This window comes from Battus philenor, unplaced genomic scaffold (assembly GCF_028537555.1).
Source record: "Battus philenor isolate CCGP_79_NKW_IND1 unplaced genomic scaffold, ilBatPhil1.0.hap1 SCAF_13, whole genome shotgun sequence".
Lineage (NCBI taxonomy): Eukaryota > Metazoa > Arthropoda > Insecta > Lepidoptera > Papilionidae > Battus > Battus philenor.
In genome coordinates, this window is record NW_027181675.1 from 1,806,627 (window position 1) to 1,829,045 (window position 22,419).

Consider the following 22,419-nt stretch of genomic DNA (forward strand, 5'->3'; position numbering starts at 1 on the left):
TTTATTTAGATTTAGAAGTTCCTAGAGTAATTGTCTATAACTAGGTTTATAAAAACAATATAGATATTTATACTATTATACAATATTTACTGAAAAAAAGTAGTTTTAACTAATTTTGTACAATATCTTTTACGTGTTTGAACATGTATGAATTAAATTTAGTTTTTGGTATCCACAAAACGGCAGATGTGTTTTATTTAAATTAAATTTGGTAAGACATTTTTTGATTAAACTATTTTGATATTAATCATATTATAGAATATAACTTTATTAACAGTACATAATACAAAAATAATATTTTAAAACAACTGACGTATACAATATATTATTAGCATCTCTTTCGTGTTCAATATATTCACCGGAGAAAGCTATATAGTGTCGTTTCAACTGCTCTTTCGTAAGTGAAAGAGATAGATAGTGACAGTTCGTGTAAACAATTATAAAGATGTGTTTACATGTGGCATATTTTAGGTGGTTGTTCAAATAAATTCTTTTTATGTCATTTTTTTACCATTGTCTTTTTCGGGAGCAAGAAAATAACAGGGTTTTTCATACCTTAATCTTACTGTTGTCCAAAAAATAAACAAAGTCACAGATTAAACAGAAATATATCTTGTAATAAATGATGGAAAGTTATTGAATAAATACTTGTACAAAAATCTAAGGAATTTTAGGGATAATAAAGTAATGAATTGCTTTACAATTGCATAATGGATTAAAAGTGACCACATAGAAACATCACGTCTGAGGTTGTTGTGGGTTCTTCTCAGATCAGGGAGCATTTGAACCTTCAGAAAGGATGGCATGATGGTTCAAATGTTCATGATATGGAAGGGGTTCATCGCTAGTGTAACCGAGTTGCAATCACGAGCCGGTAGACGCCGCGTGGGTAGACAGCCCCCCCCCCCCCCTACTAGGTAGACCAACGACAGTTCAGATTGCGGGAAGATGCTGTAGTAGCAATGTTTGGGAGAGGTCTATACCTTGCAGTGGGCGTCCATCGGCTGAAGAAGAAGAAGACCGATGGCATCACAGGAGACTTCAATACGAATCCAATTTTTATGAAATTAGACTCCTCTGGCATTCTTACGGTGTAAACAAAATCTGACTAAAGACGATCCCTAGTGGATAAAATTATGAATATAGTCCCTTACCACACGAACGAGAGACGTTGATATTTTGCATCCGTGTAAACACATCCTTAACTCTTTATCACTAATCAACTAAGTTGTACATTTTGTGGTATTAATTCAATCCGGCGAATACAGTGCAGCTGATAAGTGTGTAACATTGTTTGAATGAACCAAAATTTTTTAAACACAGAAATAGATCGTGGTGACGCCATAGATAATATACTTAGCTATACTAGTCAAGCTCTTTTACTTGTGACAAATATATTAATATAAATTAAATTGTATAACATTTTATTTTCACACAATTGTTATATTTTATTAGTAAAAAAAAACAATGTTTATGTAGGTACATTGAGAAATCCACGAGTTAAATTATTTCCATCGCCATTGCTGTCATCGCAGCATGAAAATTCCCGCCAAAAGCAACATTTCGCACGCACACACCCACACGGATTTTGGTATAACATCCCAATAAATTAAACGGTAAACGTCGGCGGCGGTGTTCATGTGCTGAAATTGAAAAAAAAAATTCTTAAGTCAGTTTGAAGTTTTTATTTATTATAGTATTTATAAAAATCGGTAAAAAAACTTTTAAGTTAAACGGTTATATTTGATACCCATATTCTGGTGGTTGTGGAAAAATATGTAATCCGCCATTTTGTATCGGCGACCATTTTAGATTTATAATGTTATTGATTGTATTATATTGTATTGTCATCTAAATTAAACGTGTGTACCAAATTTCAGATCAATCTGACAACGGAAAGATGCTTAAATTTCAATTTCTAATTTTGACCCAAATAAATTCCGTACGGGTCGAACTAAATAAAACCGTTTAATTACATGTATTGCTTAGCAGTCGAAAAAAGACGTTTTAGGTTAGGCGCCCCTCGCACTAGCGGAATCTGCAAATGGGCCGTTGTGTGTGCTAGATCAAAAAAAACTTCAACGAGATGTTTTTAGATTTTTGTCTATCAAAACCATGCGAGTCAGAGGTATATTGTAATACTGTTTTACAAATATGTCGTTTTTATTATAAACTTACATAATCTCTAGGCTGCTATCACTGTTTTTGGTTGCCTGTTCCCCTTCGCTGGAGTTGGAGCCACCGCTTTCAGACCTCTGGCTGCGACTGCGGTGGGTTTTCTTCTTCTCCTCTGTTGGGACGTCAGTGGAGGCGGCGGCTTGTTCCGACTGCCGCTGCCACGCTGGTATCGAAGGCGGCTCTGTTCTGGTCTTTAATGACGGGAACTGATTCCTTAGTGGCAGATAATAAAAAAATAAATTGTATGAAATTCTCTCATCGGCGTAAACCTCATCAAACCTCTCAAAATTATTACACGGGTGACAGACGTTCGAACTTATAGATTACGGTGATTAAGTTCGCGAACTTAATTCACTTGCAAACTAAGTCATACTGTTCCGTGATATCTCACACCAAGATTATGTTGTTTTGTATGTCTCATCATCAGTAAGAAAAGACTAATATTTAGCCACTTCCGCACATGCAGTGGTAGTCGTCCAATGAAATGCACCACACGTGTTTCAACACAGAGTGACTCTATGTTTGGCACTAATCGGTGTAACATAACTCCTGATGATTTGACGGTGGCAGTTGTGTAATTCGCATTGTTAGCCGCATACGCATTTATCAGCAGGCTGGCGGGCGGTGCACTTTGTTGCACGACTACCACTGCCTGTGTGGAAGTAGCTATATATTAGTCTCTTTCTTACTTAGGATGGACTTCCGCAAGGTAACGCCTGATTCCATTAAATAAAATGTCACATCATCACCGTGTCAGTCGAAAGACCAGCCACTGCAAGGCACAGGCCTTCACCAAAGATCACCACGCGCACTTGAGGTGATACAGAGAGAAAGCTCATCGAGCCACAAGTACGCTTACGTATTCGAATGTCTATCAGCCCAGATTCAAGGTTGGCGCTCAAGTTAGGCAATGACATAGACAAAATTTAAGCCATTACAACACTCTTATCAAAATTTTCAATTTAAAAGAGGTCTAGGCTAATCGTCAATCTATGGTATGTCAAGGATAGTGAAACGAATAATGCCAAAGAACAAACATTATCATTTCATTATCATCACCCTGTATATAACATTCTTGTATTTATGTTTGCGTTATTTGTAATTAGGTCATTCTTATTGTGTAATATACATTACTTTACCTGTCGTGCCTTGCAGTGGGTGTCAGCCTATGGACGTCCACTACAAGCCATAGGCTTTACCCAAAAATATCTATGAGGGGATATACTGTATATATATTACCGCAAAGTTAAAGATTTAGATTTAGAGAGCATCGCCGTAATGATGGGCGACAACAACCTTCGCCCATCATTCCTATCGTTTGCTCGTAGGGTGGTGAGTGTGTTAATAGAAACAAAACAGTATAGATAAGTAGGTACCTAATAAACAGCAGAAAATTACTAGTCAATTAATAATAGGAAAAATAGAATAAGAAAAGTGTAGTAATGTATTAAGAAAGCAAAACCCAAAGAAAACTGTGCTAAAAAAATAGAATATGTAAATAATGAAATAAATTGAGAAGTATGACAGTGAGCGAAGAATAAAGATGAAAAATCTGTAAAAATTATTTGTAAACAAAGACCCTGATCCCAACTAATTAGGAGTACGAGAGGCCCCCAATAGCGGGGACCATAAAAAATATATATTACCGTATACCCAACATTTTTTTCTGTGTGACAGCAACTTTCATATATTTATTACTATAATAATAATCCATTTTGGCGATGTATAAAAGGTAAAATAGAGAGAGAAATAAATAGAAGATATTAAGAAAGATGAGAGACGAGTATGAATATAGTTAAGAAGGAGTAAAGAAATTTTATGGAAAAAACGATATTGGTGTTACAGAAAGTTTTGTAGCGTTAACTTTGTAACACCACAAGGGTACTGTTATTAGATCAAGCCTAGTAATTACACTGTTTTACCATAGTAGGAGAGAAAGAGATGTCCCACAAACGGGACCGTTAACAAAACCAGACTATGTTCTGCGCGCTATGACACCTGTCCACTGTTACTTCAACTTGCCAATGTTCTGTGCTATTACAGTTACTTTTGTTCGTCTACGCATCGCCTCATTACTAATTAAATCTAGTGTAGAAACTCAGCTGTGAAATGTCCAAGAAAATGATTCCCAAAGTGGTCTATATCGACCCCTAGGAGTCTATGGCAACCTGCAAAGGGTCTATGTCAGCGAAAAAAAATTGGGGGTCCATGAAATGAAAATGGGGGTCCACGATAGTGGATCTCAACACATACACAGATAGTACCTATTTACTTACATCATACTAACTTATAATATCAAAACATTTACATTATTTATAAAAGTACCTATGAAGTACGTACCAGATACAAAATTTTATTTTGAGTAGTTTTAATTTAAATTCAATTAATAAATGTATAAATTGACAGTTTTTACTATAAGTTTTTAACACTAAACTTCATTACAGTTAGAAATTTACAGGAAATCAATATCAGGTAAGTAGGGGGTCTACCCAACACGGAAAAACATGGCAAGGGGTCTACGATACAAAAAAGTTTGGGAAACTCTGGTCCGAGACATCATTATTCCAAAAAAAAAAAAAGAATTAGTCATGAAAGAATAATACGTACCTATTGAGCAAGATGCCTTTTACTGACGCGATGTCAGATTTGAGGTTGTCCAGTTGGAACCGCATGGCGTTCTGCTGCGCGGTGGACTGGATTTCAGATCGCAGCGACGTAACGCTGCTGTTCAACACGTCGAGAGATCGACGGAGCTCTTCTATGCATTCTGCTGTGCTCTTGCGTTTCGGCTCCTCCACGAATATCAGATGCCTCAGGCAGTTCTTTGAACAATACGAAATATATTTATATACAAACATAATTTCTTACTCATATGAAAACTGAACAAAAGCACAAAAGTCGAGAGGAAAATGTTATTTAATAATAATCGATACTTTTTTGACATTTATGTTTTGTAATTATATTCTTACTACGATCCGAATAAAATATTTCGCAAGGAGCTGACTCATGTAGCATAAATGTCTAAATGTCAATGATTAAACATATCATTTGAAAGCTAAGTAACAACAGTAGATATTTGTAAACTTCTTGCATCTATTGACAGTCTTTGTTTGAAAAATGTATATATATATATATATATATATATATATATATATAGATGTTAGCTGGATGACTGTTCTATAGATAGTGCCGAAAAGAGGTAATGAAAGTCAGACGATATTGTACATAGACTAAACAATATCAGAGTAACAGTTCTTCTAATGGAAATAAACATTCATATCGTACTATGGGAGATCATCAAACTTATTGGATATAAATACATTTAAAAAACTTTTAAGTTAAACGGTTTTTTGATACCCATATTGTGGTGGTTGTGGAAAAATATGTACCTAGTCCGCCATATTGGAACGGCGTCCATCTTGAATTTTAAATTTTGACATAATCATCGTGTTTTACTAGTGTAGCCCTTTCATTTGATACCCATATTGAGGGGGTTAAGGAAAAATATGTAATCCGCCATTTTGTATCGGCGACCATCTTAGATTTATAATGTTATCGATTTTATTATATTGTATTGTCATCTAAATTAAATGTGTGTACCAAATTTCAGATCAATCTGACAACGGGAAGGTGCTTAAATTTCAATTTTTGACCCAAATAAACAAATTCCGTACGGGTCGAACTAAATAAAACCGTTTAAAAAGGAGTAACAGTTTCTCTAATAGTCGCACGAAACGAAATCACACTGAAATCTATCGATCATATCCATCTAGTATCCTTTGTAAATGCCGTCAAATGGATTAACAAAGAAAATAAAAATAGTGTGACCTGCTGTAACTGCAGAAAGTGACGAAGAAGCTATACAAGTTTAAACTTTGACTGCAAACATAGTCGAAATCGAGAATGAAATGACACGAGATAGGTTCGAACAGATATAATCAAGTGACATTCAGGAATTGCATTCAGGAATCGCAAGATAAATAAATGAAACCGCCTTGGAGGAAAGGTCAAATTCACAGCCTATTGAAAAGAGGCTTCAACAAGCACTAGAAACGTGAGATTTAATTTGAAAAATCTAAGCAAAGGTTTAATGGCAAATGAATTTTGCGATTTCTTGATGAAACACTATTTACTAGACCTATGATTGTTCTTCCGTCAATTCATTTATTTTTCTTCTGTTTCTTTATTCTTTCTGAGGTAAATGCCATGCATATGTATGTACGTGTATATATGTTTATGAATGTATGTTTGTGTATATGTATATTTAGTACACATAAACTTCCCATTATTTATACTTCTACTGTTTCCATATTATGGTTGCCTGTAAGAGATTGCCTCGTGTGATAAGACCGCCCATTGTTATTTTTTTGTTCATTATTATGAAACTAACTGTATCCTAGCGTGTTCAATAAAGAATATTAAATTAAAAATTCGATCCATCTATGGATTGAAATATGGCATATTGCTAATGCAAGCCGCGTGTCAGTCTGAATTGAAGGAGTACTTAAAAACTTTCAAGCAAGAGAAAATTACAAAATTATTCAAACAATTGTTTAACCCCTAAGATATTCAAATTGTTTAAAAACTTCAACTAATTTTTTTAAATTTTCTCAACTAGGAACGTATCGCCTTTTATACCCACATAAATTACCATTCCGTATTCGCGGCATATTAATAGAACATATATACCAAGTGAGTAAAGAGTGTGAAAATGTGTTTTTTTAATTTTATTTTACTTCAACCTAAAACCATCACTAATAAGAGAATTCGTGTATTTTATACAAAGAACAAAAATAATTATCAAAAGAAGCAAATGATACTTGTTGTAACAGCTCCTAATATATATCGGACTGTTCTCGTGTCTCTATCCAAAGGTCGATGTGCAATACTTATCGCCGGGTATTTTACTTTATTGAAATGGCCACACGTCACAATTTTCCCGATCTCTTTTATTTATAGTATTAGTCTTATTCTTCTCCGCCTTACACTCTTGTCACAGTTGTCGCGACCATGCCTTGGTCCGTCTGGGTGTCTCTGCTACTCTTTCTTTCCATATAGTTCAAACCGCTATATTATTACAATGTGCATCAATAAAAACTAAATTCCTTAAACTCACGTTCAATTTATTTATTTAACAAATACATACAATATACTTCACGCAATAAATATGTAAAGATATGTACAACTAAGTTGACACACTTTTCCTATCAAATCTCAAACATGTTTTACCCAAAAAGAAGTTTGTACACATTAATCATTAGTGGCGCTTTCGGCGTGTTTCGATTTCTACGCTGATAAAATTCAAATAACACGATATTAACCTACACGTGCTTATTGCTACACCGTATTGTTTGACGATTATTTGTTTATCTTTAACCTAGAAAAATTACGAAGCACACAGTACTAAACTGTACCGGACAATTATTTTGATAATAAAATTCTTTATATGATATTTAAGGGTAGATTTGTTATAAATAAAAAAGATTTGAAGGAGTGAATGTACACCTTATTTGCTGTCAATTCAGAAAAAATAAATAACGTAATGGTAATATGGAGTACCCGGCGTTAAATATTGTACATCGACCTTTGGAAAGAGACAATCGACTAATTTCGACTTATTTCAGATTTTCAACTCATCAAAAATTTCTGCCGTAGATTTTATTTGAGGAGGTCCGGTAACTTGAACGGAGGTAAAATTAATAATTGTTTATCTGTCTCTGCAGTCTGCATTGCCAGAAATTAATGGCCAGTCACATTCTAAAAAAAATATTTTAATGTAACACATTTGCTTTTGCTGCTACAGCGCGGTCACTTTATACAGGGTGATTGGAAATAAATGTAAATTCAAAGCTTTTGCTGTTAAATGAGCTACACCTTCTTCTTTCTCTTCGACTTCCGGCGACTTTATCAATGTCGTTTGTCCACCTAGTGGGAGTACAGCCCACGCTGCGTCTACCGCTACCAATCACCTCTTTACATCTTTATACGTTTAACCAATCATACTGTATACAGATGCAATGAATAATAAAAAAAAATAAGTCTAAAAAACATACAGAACCCAATGATTCAATTCGATTTCGTATCCGAATTGTTTGTTTGACAAAGAAATTTTTTATTTATAATCCCTTTGTATAATGATCTGTTGCTGCTAGTAACATTGCTCAGACCAGTGATTCCCAAAGTGGTCTTTATCGACCCCTAGGGGTCTATGACAACCTGCAAGGGGTCTACGTCAGCGAAAAAAAATTTGGGGGTCCATGAAATGAAAATGGAGGTCCACGATAGTGGATCTCAACACATACACTGATAGTACCTATTTACTTACATCATACTATCTTATAATATCAAAACATTTACATTTTTTTATAAAAGTACCTATAAAGTAAAAAAAATATTATATGTTTATAAAATTGTGAAGTTCTTGGATGTTGGTATTTGCTTTGTGGTCTCAATACATTTTCATAACATAACATGTTTTTACTTCAAGTTTTTAACACTTAACTTCACTACAGTTAGAAATTTACTGGAAATCAACACAGGACAACACGAAAAACATGGCAAGTGGTCTACGACACAAAAAAGTTTGGGGAACTCTGGCTTAGACCATTAACAAAGCCGAATGGTACATTGTCTGTTCTCCTCGGTTTTTGTCGTGCAAGTATATATCCTAGATCCTAGATATATCAAACTTCTACTGTTGCGCCATTTTTACAATACGTTTTAAAAAAAAACAGCTCTTTTTTTTAATAAACCATACGGTTTTTAGTAAACACAGACTGTAGAACAGTGTGCAGCGGTAAAAATTAATTGAAATTTTAGGAAATTAAAGGAAATATTTTAGTGTGCCGTAGATGAGAAAAGGTTGAGGAGCACTGCTATAAAAGTCACTAAAACAGTCTTTCCAACCTTTTAAGTTCCACGCCCCACCTTAACCTTTATAAAATTCTTACGCCCCCTACGTCGAATCCACTTTGAATTTGTCGCCCTTAACGATCAAATTGCCCACCTATGGGCCTCACACTGAAGATTTAAACAAAACATTACGTGAGCACATAAACCAAAAATAGAAACATGAATATTTCAACACAAAAATAAAAAAACGCTTTTTCTAAACTGTCTTTGTTTTAAGTTATGTATTCCTATTGAATTTTAAATACTCATTGTATATATTAATTTTATTTCCCGTTTATAATAATTCCTTGTGTAAGTAAAGATGAATTTGTGCTTAACTTTATAAAAATATAATGAAATGGAAGTCACAACAAAAGGTTCAACTTTGAAAAAACATGAATAAATAATATATTTTTTTAAATATTTTTGTTAAAATAGTTCCAGTGTACTCAAGATAAAGGGAAGAAGGGGAAAAACCCGCTTAATTTGAGAAGAGCCTACGAAAATCTCAGTTACAATTGTTTTGAAACTACCCTCACAAACTTCTTTATTTATTTTACACAACAAGCCAATAGTAAAACATGATATTGCACAAATTTAAATATGTTTGACTATTACAGGCGTAGACAACCCTGGCCATATCTATGTTAGCATATTTATATGTTAATAAATGAATAAAAAATAATAAAAACAAAAGAAGTGTTAAATTATAGCCCTGATTTTATACATTGGTTGAAAATTACACACGTACACGTCTTTGTTTCTGAAATTTAGCCCAAATACAAACACGAAGATTGCATTACTGGCGGCTTTGAATTCAAATCGATTCGAATTTGAATACGAACACGCAAAAGTTATTTGACATAGACGCATTGTGGTCGAAGTGGCCAGAAACATGGAGCATGAAAGCTAAACATTCATTGCTGTGATATAAAGAAAGAAAAATTTTCTTCTTTCACACAAAACATTCTTCGACAACTTAGCTGCAAGTCAGACGCGGGGTGAACGGTGATAGGCTAGAGGCTGATGGTAGAAAATCAAAACCAGCCTATCATCTGCCTGCGAGTATTTGAAGTTATTCACATAGCCAAAGACGGATATAACCTCACACAACTGACGATGATCGGTGTTCGAATATTTGGCTTTTGGTTTCTCGTGTGCCAAATCAAATGCCGGACATTGTATAAATAAAATTTTAAGTGACGTATCGGACACGTGTTTTGGCTTATGAAGTTTGCGGGTCACCGCCAATTGCAGTTGGCGGTCAGTGAGGACGTCTCTGTTTCGATAATATTATTATAACCTTTTTTTATTAAATACCACGCAGACCTCTATATATAATAAAAACAATCTGAATGTTCGTTTGTTTATGGTAGAAACAAAACGAAGAATTCATATTGTTAAATTAAGCATCATCACCATCACCATTTTTTATAGCCCCCGCTATTGGGAGCCTCTCGCACCCCCTATCTAGTTTGGGACAGGGACTTTATTTAAACATAATTTTTCCAGAGTTTTATCTTTATTCGACACTCACTTTCATACTTCTCAATTTCTTTTATTCTTCACAATATCTTGCAATTTTTGTTCTTTCATTCCTTCTTGCTTTCATCGCCTTCCTTTCCTCATCTTTTTTACTCTTAGGTGGCTAGGTACATTTTTATTCTACAATCTTTATCTTTATTTTTTGATATCACAGATTTGTTTGGATTTGAACTTTTTTATTACATTGCTAGACTTGTCTTATATTCTATTATTATTTGATAAGTTCGTTTACATGTGCATTTATTTAATTTTTGGTTTCAGTTCAGACAGCAGGGATGCGTAGTGCCCTGGAAACGTCGACTAAACTGAAAGTAGATATGGAAAGCATCGCCTTAATGATGGGCGACGAAAACCTTCGCCCCTTATTCCTATCGTTTGCTCGCAGGGTGGTAAGTAATGCTATTAAAAGGAACAAAACCACCATCACCATTTCAACTGTAAGACGTGTAACGGTGAACATGGGCTGTCCCCATAGGTTTCCAATGGGACCAGGTGGACGCAGCCTGTATCCAGCTTCTATCGACGATGGTTCCTGCATCAGCGGTTACCAACCCCTGATCATTTTAGACGGAAATTTTACTGGAGTTTATTCCGAACTTGATATAGCTCCCCTATAGTAGCATCTTTTATATTATGGGCGGATTCTGAAGACATCCTGATCCGAAAAGAATATTTAATGGAATCAGGCGTTACCTTGCGGAAGTCAATCCTAAGTAAGAAAAGGACCAATATAGCTACTTCCGCACATGCAGTGGTAGTCGTGCAACAAAGTGCACAGCTCGCCAGCCCGCTGATAAATGAGTATGTGGCAAACAATGCGAATCACACAACTGCCGCCGCCAAATCACTCAACACGTGCTTTACCCCTCCACGGGGCATCCCCAGGAGCTATATTACACCGATTAGTGCCAAACACCGAAAAGAATAAGTTAATAAGTCAGAGCAAGTTAGCACTATAACATGTTTTCTTGCAAAAATTCAGTAATGAGATCGTACAGGTTGTAATATAAAGAAATAAAAGAAAGCAGTAAAAGTCGGGTAGGAACGGAAATTTATAAAATGATAATACAGATACAGTACGATAAATATTGCACATCAACCTTTGGAAAGAGACAGTCGGTTGATTTCGGCTCCCCATAAAACAGGTAGGGAAGAGCGAGAGCCCCCAATAACGAGGGGAAATTTAGAAAAAAAGGATATAAATATTGCTTACGATTCTAACCAAATTTACGAAGTTAAACTAAGTTTGGACATGATTTCAGTGCCTTCAACGCTCTGAAACCTGATGAAAAATAAATACATTTAAAAAACTTTTAAGTTTAACGGTTTTTTGATACCCATATTGTTGTGGTTGTGGAAAAATATGTACCTAGTCCGCCATATTGGAACGGCGTCCATCTTGAATTTTAAATTTTGACATAATCATCGTGTTTTACTAGTGTAGCCTTTTCATTTGATACCCATATTGAGGGGGTTAAGGAAAAATACGTAATCCGCTATTTTGTATCGGCGGCCATTTTAGATTTATAATGTTATTGATTTTATTATATTGTATTGTCATCTAAATTAAACGTGTGTACCAAATTTCAGATCAATCTGACAACGGGAAGGTGTTTAAATTTCAATTTCCAATTTTGATCCAAAATAATTCCGTACGGGTCGAACTAAATAAAACCGTTTAAAAACTGTGAATACCAACAGGTACAAAGTTTTACTTAATGACAGAAAAATAAGTGAATAATAATCAATGTTTATAGACAAGAACGCCATTAACATAGACTTTTTATACCAACAATTCACACGACACATTTTAACAATAGAACAGATATATACATACCACTAATAGATTAAAGGTCGTTGACCCTTATTACGTATGTAACTACACGTAAAATACATTACTAGAATTTGGGTCGGGTGATCTAAGACAAAGTTCCTCGAAGTGATAAAGTTAAGGGATATGACCTTTGGGTAGTTATTCCAATTTGTATCTACATACAAGCTTTTACACAATCGTTGTCTGTACTATTATCCATCGGTATATTTAGTATTGTACGTCGCTTTTTGAAATATAACACAGATTTGTATATTTTGTAAATGGCATCACAATATACATGTCATTCCCTAAACATTTATTTTGTATGTTTTATTCGTTTAAATTAACCGTAAAGGCATTCAAATATTATTTTAAGAAACAGTGTAAAACATAGTTGAATAGTTTTCGGAGTCAGTGATTGAATAAGAATGTATTGTGGCGACTGCTTAAATAACTAACGCAAAGATGGCAGCTGGGAATAAAGAACGAATTCCACGATCGAGCCAGTCGGGGCTGACGGCGAAACGTCAATCTATTGTACGTCCTTCGCTTTATTGCATCTTTCCCTGAAGGTTAGGCGGCGAGATGAATTAACGAACGGACTAAAATAGAGGTTCGTCCATCAGGTAACTTTACAGGTGGTTTCTAAACCTCTCCTGGCCACCCAGCTTGGATTTTTCGGAGATAATCGGCACGTTATTATGCGTCGAAGTAGAGTTCGGGGAGTCATAGTCTAGTGTTCGTATAGTTCGGAGGTTGTGCCAGATTAATCAGTATACATCTCTGGCTATTTATTATCTCGGCGTCGTAAAATACATCTTTTGAGTACAATTAACATTTTAATTAGAGCCCAATCCTAATACTTAACATTACAATAGAGTTGGGTATATTTATTTTACTCCTTTATGAAATCAAAACGAGTACAACACAGTTTATATGCATAAAATCCTCAAGTACTTTGGTCACTTTGCACGGAGGAGCTCAGAAAATCTGAAAGAATTTCGGACACTATATAAGACGAAAAAGGCTTCGAATTGGTGGTATTCAAGGGTTAGACTCTACTCTTACTTCTGCAGCAAGCCCCTGGATAATGGTGACAGTAAATCCCATACTGCTAGAGCACGGCCAAGGTACTTGAAGTTAAGGCTCTCGGAGGTTTTGATAGTTAATATCGAAAGACGCCAGGACCTTATTCAAATAATATACAATGATGGTTCTTACTCATTTAAGTCTACCCCAGTTGAGTTTGAGTAAGAATCCCATAAAAACAGGATATTTTGCATAACCCATAAATGCATAAACTTCCTCGATAAACTCCTTCGATTGTAAAACTGCAAAATACTACTTAAACATAAAATGTGTACTACACTCAAAAGTAAATGCACAGTGTTGTATATCTACAACTTATGGTTTTAAAAAAATAAGTATAAAAATATTATACACATATTTTTTTTCTGTTTTTACGTGCATTTCAGTGTACTTATCTGCAAGGTAAATGTTTTTTTAAAAGTATAAATAAAAGCTATGCATTTAAGGGTTAAAGAAGATCCACTCTTTATAGAAAATCGAAGGTCTGCAGTTGGTGCGCTACTGATCATCATTATACCACCTGATAGTATATTGCTACGCTGTCTTGCGATGCCCATATCTAGCGTATCCCTGCTTCCTTAAATATGTCTTCGGTTCCCTAGTGGGGGGTTTTTACCCACGGTGCGTCTACCGCGACAAAGGATAAATATAACAATTCTCACCTTGTAAAACCAGTAGCAACCATAAACAAATCCTCCATAGACAATAATCGGTAAAATTCTATCTCTCAACCAGGACCTTCTCGAACGGTTGAAGTAGAAGAAATCAGACGCTATAGAGGATACGTCTACCATTTCACCGCATCTCTCCACCGCCTTCTGGATCTCATATTCCGTTAGACCCTTGCTCCGGAGGAACCTCTCCTTGCTTTCCAATGTGCATCTCTGTACGTTGGGATTGGATAGAAACTTCACGGCTGTTGTGACCTGAAACTGATAGTTCCTTTTACCTTGTTCTATGAAAAATATTCTCTTAGGACTAAAAATTACTATAATAAAGTACACCTATCCCCCTATTTACATGGTACTTGTTTTACACGTTTTTCCAAATGAGTTTTTTTTGTTTTTATCGCTCTCTACTAAATGCTACCGTGATTGAACACGTGTGCTGTGTTCACATTTCACGGGGAATCCCGAGCTTATGTGCTGACTTGCTACACACGCACACTGTGTCTGTATTTCTTCGCATAAAATTAAAGTTTTATCTACGGAAAATTGTATGCGAGTGAAAGTTTCACATTTTTAGAAAGATTTAATTTTCCATATTCGTAAATTACAAGAAAGTGCATAATTTAGATTATTATAAATTAAAAAAAAAACAGTGTTTCCGTAATATATTAAATATTTTAACTTGTCAATGCATTTTATTTTTATTTCTGTGTATTCCCAAAAATATTGAAAAAAATTACAACTGTTAAATAGCAAAATTATGCATTTACTGCAAGCTTTTCAATTTACACGGTTTTGATTTGAAAATTTTAAATTTTCGATTAACACGTTTTTCTCGGGAACGTATCTACCGTGTAAATCGGGGGATAGGTGTATTTTGATGCAGGAAGAAATATTAATATTCTTTCTACATATGTATAAATGCTTTTTGCATTTACTTGGATGGCATAGCGCTAAAGACGGATAGCTTAAATTCTTTTTTTTTTTTAAAAAAGGACGATCTAATGAATTTAATATTGTAACCAAGTACAGTACAAGCTTCTTATACCCGCTTCCTTCATTCGTGTTGTCAATATACACGGATTTAAAAAATGCGACACAATTACTTTATTTGCGCATGTAATAAATACATACATAATAATAAAAGGTTTTCAATAAATATCCAACTATTATATCACACTTAATCAAAATGTTCAAAAAGTTCAATTAAATTGGTTTTTGTTTATTTTGTCACCAAGAAACGTATCTCTTATAATCCCTTTATAAATTAGCATTCCATATTCACGGCTTCTGTATTCGCGACATAGCTATGGATTATATATCCGGCGTATAAACAACTTTTACTGTATACTATAAATAAAAAAGGAAAAAAAAAAACATATTAAAGTGATATGCAATGTATACCTAAGAAATTTAAGCAAGGAGAAAATTGTAACTGGATGGAGAAAATGTATAAAAAAAGTACGAAAAAAATTGTGATAGAAGTCAGAAGAAAAGAGCGAAAGAAAACGTGATTCAAGGCAGATGAACGTTATAAACATATAAAATAACTGAAAATTTATTTCAACTATAAAATTGAAAAATAGAGTCCCTGTCGCTCCCAAGAGAGAGGTGAACGATAGGTCTCCAAAACCGGAAGATAATAAACAAAAAAATTCTTTTTACTCTAGGCTCCAGGGCTATCGCAGAGACCTCAACTGGGGTCGTTATTTTATTTATTGCATCGATAAAAGGTTTATTACATATATCTCGATTAATGACAGGTATTAAAGTCTTAAAGAAGTCGATGTATATGCCATTCAAAATCAATGCGATTCGGATTACTATATATTAAAATTAAATATTGGTAACTATATAGTCCTTGTATACTTCGTACATTCATAAGTTATTGGCTTGTCGCTTTTCTATATATAAAATAAATTTAAGTAACATATTAAATAAAAAAATCTGAAACATATAAAACCGAATCACTGTTTTTACATTAACCTGACTAGGTATGCAATGTTCAAGTACAGTACTAGGCGATAAATATTGCACATCGACCTTTGGAAAGAGACAATCGTCAATTACGGCTTCGTAGAGCGTTATCTCTGTCCCACACTACCTAAGAGAAGTTTTGTCAGTCGTGCGACAGAGATAACGCTCTGCGAAGTCGTAATTAGCCGATTGTCTCTTTTCAAAGGTTGATGTGCAATATTTATCACCGGGTATTGTAATATATTTCAGAGTGACTACTAAATATATTCATGGTGCTTTGTAAATAGATGTTACCTATATCGCATAAAATACGACTGACAAAACTGCACATAGGTAGCGTGGGACAGAGATAGTGCTCTACAAAGCCGTAATTAGACGATTGTCCGTCTCTCACTAAAATCCAGACTGAAAGAGCATTTTTTATCATCACCTACTGATATGATAAGTCTCGATAGTCTAGAATTTATTACGGCGACTGTTTATTTATAAAAATAAATATACACTCTGTGGAATCAACAAAAGCATGCTACAGCTTTGGTACTAAGTACACCGCTATGTGGAGAACCTATCGGTATAGATATGGGTACGATCTAGTGTGCGAGCGAGAGCGCTATAGGAGTGAGGGAGACAGACTAATGCTATGCGTTTGAATTCGCCGTGACGAATTCTTGTCAAGCAATTTTTATTTCTACCCACATTGAACTACTACACTCTAACCCAGTATTTTTAAACATTTTATGTGCCATGCCTCCTGTCCTTTCCATGCCTTTCTAATATTCCTACGCCCCCCTAAGTGACATATATATTAGGGAGACCGGAGAGTAATATCATTTTTGTCGACATATTTTACAGAAAAACCGATTGTTTTGTTACCGCTCCGGCATTGATTTTGTATACTAGATGTCAAAAGGTTTTTGATAACGAAGGCGAATATATTATTGATTAGAAATAAAAACTTGTTAAAAATGTAGTCGTGTGATTCTAACTTAAGAAAGCGACATTACTTTCCGGTCCCCCCAATAATATTTTATATTGAAGCGAAAGATTTAAACTCTTGCCGAGTCCATTTTCGAATTGCTCTCCTGTAAGGCATGCTCCCTATGTCGAGAAACACGCCCAGTAAATATTTGTCTTTCCCAGACAATAGACTTAGAGTAACACCTAAATTTCAATAGCACTGACAAAACTCTCCACAGGCCACTGAATAGCCGCCCGACTGTGGGAACCATTAACAACATTATTCCCACAGGTTTTTTGTTCCAACAGGTGTATAAATACCATGTGACTATCAATAGACCAGTCACGCGTTTTATTTCACTCAAGTCTTTCATTTAGGACAAAAAAACATTTCTACTCCTGATATTGTAATAATTTATGTAAATAAAATATACTTTCCACAACAATTAATCAATTTGAATTATCTATAATTGCATAACTTTTCAACTGTCAATGTCAAACTGTGTCAATGACTTGTGCGAAACAAAATTTGTATTTTTTCCTAACCTTTAATCTTTAATCACAAGCATTAATGTCAAAACAAATTAATAGAAGTTAAATGCTGTGAATGTCGTTTCTTTCATTTCAGAAACAATAACTGTGTTTGACTCCACAAATGTAATAAACCATTATATTTATATTTAAATCATAAGTTGTTTAGTAATAATTGCATTAATTAGCAATTGAAAAATAATTTTAAGATGGTTAGTTTACAAAATTGTCTAATATGATCCCTAGGGGTGAGAAGAGATCTGGAAATATTATTAGGAGTCAACTCTGACGAGAGACTCAGGAAAACCCTCGATACTATAATAAAGGTGTAATATACATATATATATATATTACACCTTTATAATCTAGACACAAGGTTAGACGCTCATTTAGACAATATTCAAACTAAACAGGACTCTTATTAATAGATTATATTTTTGTTTTATTTTTGACTCTACTCTGCATTGTAGTGTTATAGTTGTGAAGAAGCAGGAAGAACCTCTGCAACACATCTTTGCAAAAAATTCCTCACATGTACACTTTCTGTCAGATATAGCCTAATTAAAAAGAAAATAATCAGGGGACATCATTGTCCAGGATTTTTATAATTTAAATATTTGTTTATAGAAAAATATGCATTTTCTCTCAATTTACGCTTCGAATTATATACAGTACCCTAAGATAAATATTGCACATTGACTTTTGGAAAGAGACAATTGGTTAAATTCGGCTTTGTAGAGCATTATCTCTGTCTCACACTACCTTTGTGACGTTTTGTCGGTCATGCGACAGAGATAATGCTCTACGAAGCCGAAATTAGTTGATTGTCTCTTTCCAAAGGTTCATGTGGAATATTTATCGCCAGATATTGTACATGGTAGTACAATATTGTTTTGTGGATTTTTACAATATAATGTGACTCCCTTTATTTCAATTGTATTAGAGATGTTAAGCCATATTGTAAAAACACTATGGACTTCGCCTAAAAATATTAATGTAAACATACAAAATATTATTAGAATATTGTGAGGACATAACATGTATGTTTGAAATAGATAAAAATAAACAAGTAGAAAAAAACTAAAATTAAAAATGCAAAGTTAAAGATTTAATAACATGCGAACAAACAATGGATTTTATTCAGACATATACAAGGTTGGAACATTTATTTTCACAGCATTGTGTTTTACGGGTTACATACACAGGGTAAGGGTGCTGATATCAATATACATATAATTGTCATGCTATAGAAGAAAATTGTTATATACTACTAAGAAAAAAAGATTTGAAATTCTAAATCAAAATTATGCCAATACATAGTTAAATATATATGTTTTGTGAAATAAGTATTTGAAAAAGATAGTAATGATAATACTTCATATAATTAGTCATGTTAATTGATATTTGATACAGTTAGTGATTTCATTCTTTACTTACACTTCTGAATCGACTTTTGGCCAACACTTTTTTATGTCATTGAAACAGTTGGAATATTCTTTTTCCGGTATACTATTCCAGACTTTAGATTAGGTTTTTCAACCATACTACTCAACCTCTACTCAACCATATCAAAACGATGTCTCCACATTGGACTTTTGAATTAGATGAATAGCCAGAAGTTGCATGGAGCCAAAACAAGTGAAAACTGTAGTTGCAGAACGATATTAGATGAGCTTTTGGCAAAAAAATTCCTTAAAGCACAGGAGTAAATTCACATGGACCAATTGAGACCTGAATTGTTTGAGACACATAAAATTCTTCAAATTGCTTTGGATTGAGCCAAATGATATTTCAACACTTAATTGACGTCTCTTAATTGTCAATCAACAATTTTCACACACCAAACCTTTGATTTTTTGGATAACAGTTTTATGTTGTTAGAATAATAAAAATTAAGAAAAATAGTAATATTATAGTGAACAAAGATCTTTAAAATTTTTTCTGGAATACTTTTCATGACAAACACAAATAATCATTATGTTTGATTATAAGAGGCTGATAACATGAATGAATAAAAGTATTGCATATGGAAATAGGAGGCTTTATGTTTACCTCTATTAGCATAAAACAATATTTTATCTAGTCTTCTTATTAACTATCTTATATGACTTAACTAAACATTTCAATAAGCAGTAAGTAAAAAGTAATGGCTACCTCTACAAGCCACATAATTAAGGAGAGAAAAGGGAGATTTTTAATATAAAAATAACTGCTTTTTACTATATACATATGAATATACATGGTGTAAGTATACTAAAATTATATTCTTTAATTTTTTGTGTCTGTCTATTTCTTCCTGATAATCTCTGAAATAGCTTGACTGATTTTGATGGGACTTATACCAGTATGTAGCCAATTTAATAAAGATACACTTATTAAACTAAATAAACTATTTTTTTTAATTACACAGACTAAGTGGCAAAGTGTAGTGGCACTGCTATTATGCAATAAAAAAATGCAAATAAAAAATTAGCATAATTATTCATTTTGTAATAAGAGTCATTGGAGTTTTTTCATGGATAGAAGGCATTATTGCACAAAACCTTAAACAATTGATAGTGGCTGCGAAAGACAAAGTTTCTGAGAGGTTGGACATCAGTTGATTGGACTAAATAAGCTCAAAGACTTTATGCTGCAATCTGCAACGAATATGAATATAACTTTTTATCCAGTAGACAATGACCCTCAGCAATGAGATTGGATACATATGCACTGGTTTGAAAAGCATACAGAGAATGAGTGAAAGGGACAACTGAACCAGCTTGTGAGAGTGAAACAAAAAATTTCACCTTTAAAAAACCTCCTTAATAGTTTATCTATTAGTAACCTATAATTTCATAACACAACAACATTAATCAAAAACTCTTTCATTTATCTTATCTCTAGACAGAAATTACATGAATAATAAAAATTATACCTCAATTATGAACACAATTAAAATCATAATCACTTTTAGCAATTATTTACTTTAATGTGTTTTACCATTATGTTTTACACACTTGTATGTTAGAAAGAATTTTTAATTATTCATTTATTTTTTCATTGCCCTTGGCTTGGGATTTTATTACAAGATTGAATAAAGAATAGGAAATTTTAAAATTTAAGATCATAAGTAGCTGAAAAAGCCTACAAGATTCACTAAATAGTGGCAGTGAGTAGATCACAGCATACAACAGACGGATGCTGGTGCCTTAAGATACTTTAGAGGAGACCACAGATTATCAGGTGTAGCAAGGCATTTTAAAAAGAAGACTGTGATGTTAAAATCATCACAAAATGCAGAGTACAGGCTGCTTTACTTATGTTCAAAGATTTATGCAACATTTAATCTCAAAATGATTTTAATTAACAATTAGTTTTATGAAAAGTTTTGTATACAGGTGACTCACATTGTGCAATTTTAACATTGGATGACCAAAACACCTAAATTGGTATCTCTTTTTTCCTTAATAACAACTTGTTTGTAATTATTGCATTATGTTTTGTTTTAAAACCATTACAGGAAAAAAGCCATACCTTATTTTTAAAGAACTAATTTTTTGTGCTTATCTTAGATCTCATCTATATTTAAAAGAACTGGTTGGAAGTACTCTACATCATCTGACAATCTTAACTTATGAATCTATGAGGCAAGCCTACATACTGCAGCCAAATTCATGTGGCTGAAATGGTTATGATGTACTTGTGTTGCACATACATTTGTTATTACAACATTTGAATAACATTGTACACTGTTACAGTTCCAAGATTATTTTCATATGTAAATGGTACCAACATTTTAATCAACAATTGTATATAAATTTAAGGAAGTGTTTACATGTGACTATTTTTTAAACGTTGAGCAAGTGGACAAGCAATTTGTATATTTTTTATTTATTTCATCAGTGTTGTTATGGTTGATAAAGAAAGCATCTAACAATAATTCACCAATAAAATAATGCGTCTCTATTGTTTAAATAGCAGATAAATGTAAATACATTCTCCGCTCATGATATCTGGCTACTGTGATACTTTGTACATTTTTAGTGTTTTCTCTATCTGGGGGATACATTATATGTTAATGAAAACGAACTATTTTTTTATCTTTAATTGTCCTATGATGATTGAAAATTATCATAAGAATAATGATAACGGATGAAGGATTAGTCGACGACCTTTCTATGGTTAAAAATTAAAAACGGTACGAAGGTCGTTGCGGTTGACGAAATGTAATGTCTATCAATAAACGTGAGTTAACGATGTCACAATTGTAATAAATTTACAATAAGAAAATAAAAAATAATTAACTAAAATTAGTATAAATAATCACCAGATTTTCTCGTATTTCACTTCCTGAACTCTGTAATATTTCAGAAGCCATTTCGTTTTGAAAAATTATTATAAAACAACTTCACAACAACGTCCACTGTTTAGCACTTTACGATACAAGTTTATAATTTATTATCCATTTAGTAAAACTAACGTTTAAACTACGGTACTAAAAGATCAACAGAAAATAATTGAATAAAATTTTATAAATTGAATTTCCTCAGAGTCCTCAACAAAACGAAATCACAAATGACATTGACAATATATTAGACAAAGTAAACTATGATCTTAGGCATAGACTACAAAAAAGGAAGGGGTATTCTTAGAGGAAGTGTTTTTATTTTGCAAGCATTAAATATTATTATTATATTTAAATAAGACATATTTAAATCTAATAAGAATATTTAAATGTTATTGAATATGGTAAAGATGTTTATGTGTTATAGGGAGTTCAATTTGATA

General features: G+C 33.4%; 1 protein-coding gene across 4 annotated transcripts; it reads right to left on the minus strand.

Annotated features, from left to right (window-relative positions):
- Positions 1-1,187: 1,187 nt before the first annotated feature.
- On the minus strand, positions 1,188-22,191 carry Pex14 (peroxin 14). Of its 4 annotated transcripts, none has more exons than XM_068777312.1 (5): positions 21,959-22,191; positions 14,179-14,442; positions 4,786-5,000; positions 2,179-2,391; positions 1,188-1,643 (listed from the first exon to the last, which is right to left on the minus strand). In XM_068777312.1, exons 1-5 carry the CDS (start codon positions 22,007-22,009, stop codon positions 1,637-1,639), a joined length of 750 nt encoding a protein of 249 aa, XP_068633413.1. In that variant the 5' UTR covers positions 22,010-22,191; the 3' UTR covers positions 1,188-1,636. The 4 variants fall into 4 exon arrangements, with proteins under 4 accessions (XP_068633413.1, XP_068633411.1, XP_068633414.1 ...); XM_068777310.1 differs by having other exon boundaries at positions 14,179-14,448; XM_068777313.1 differs by lacking the exon at positions 1,188-1,643 and having other exon boundaries at positions 2,175-2,391.
- Between the last annotated feature and the right edge of the window lie 228 nt (positions 22,192-22,419).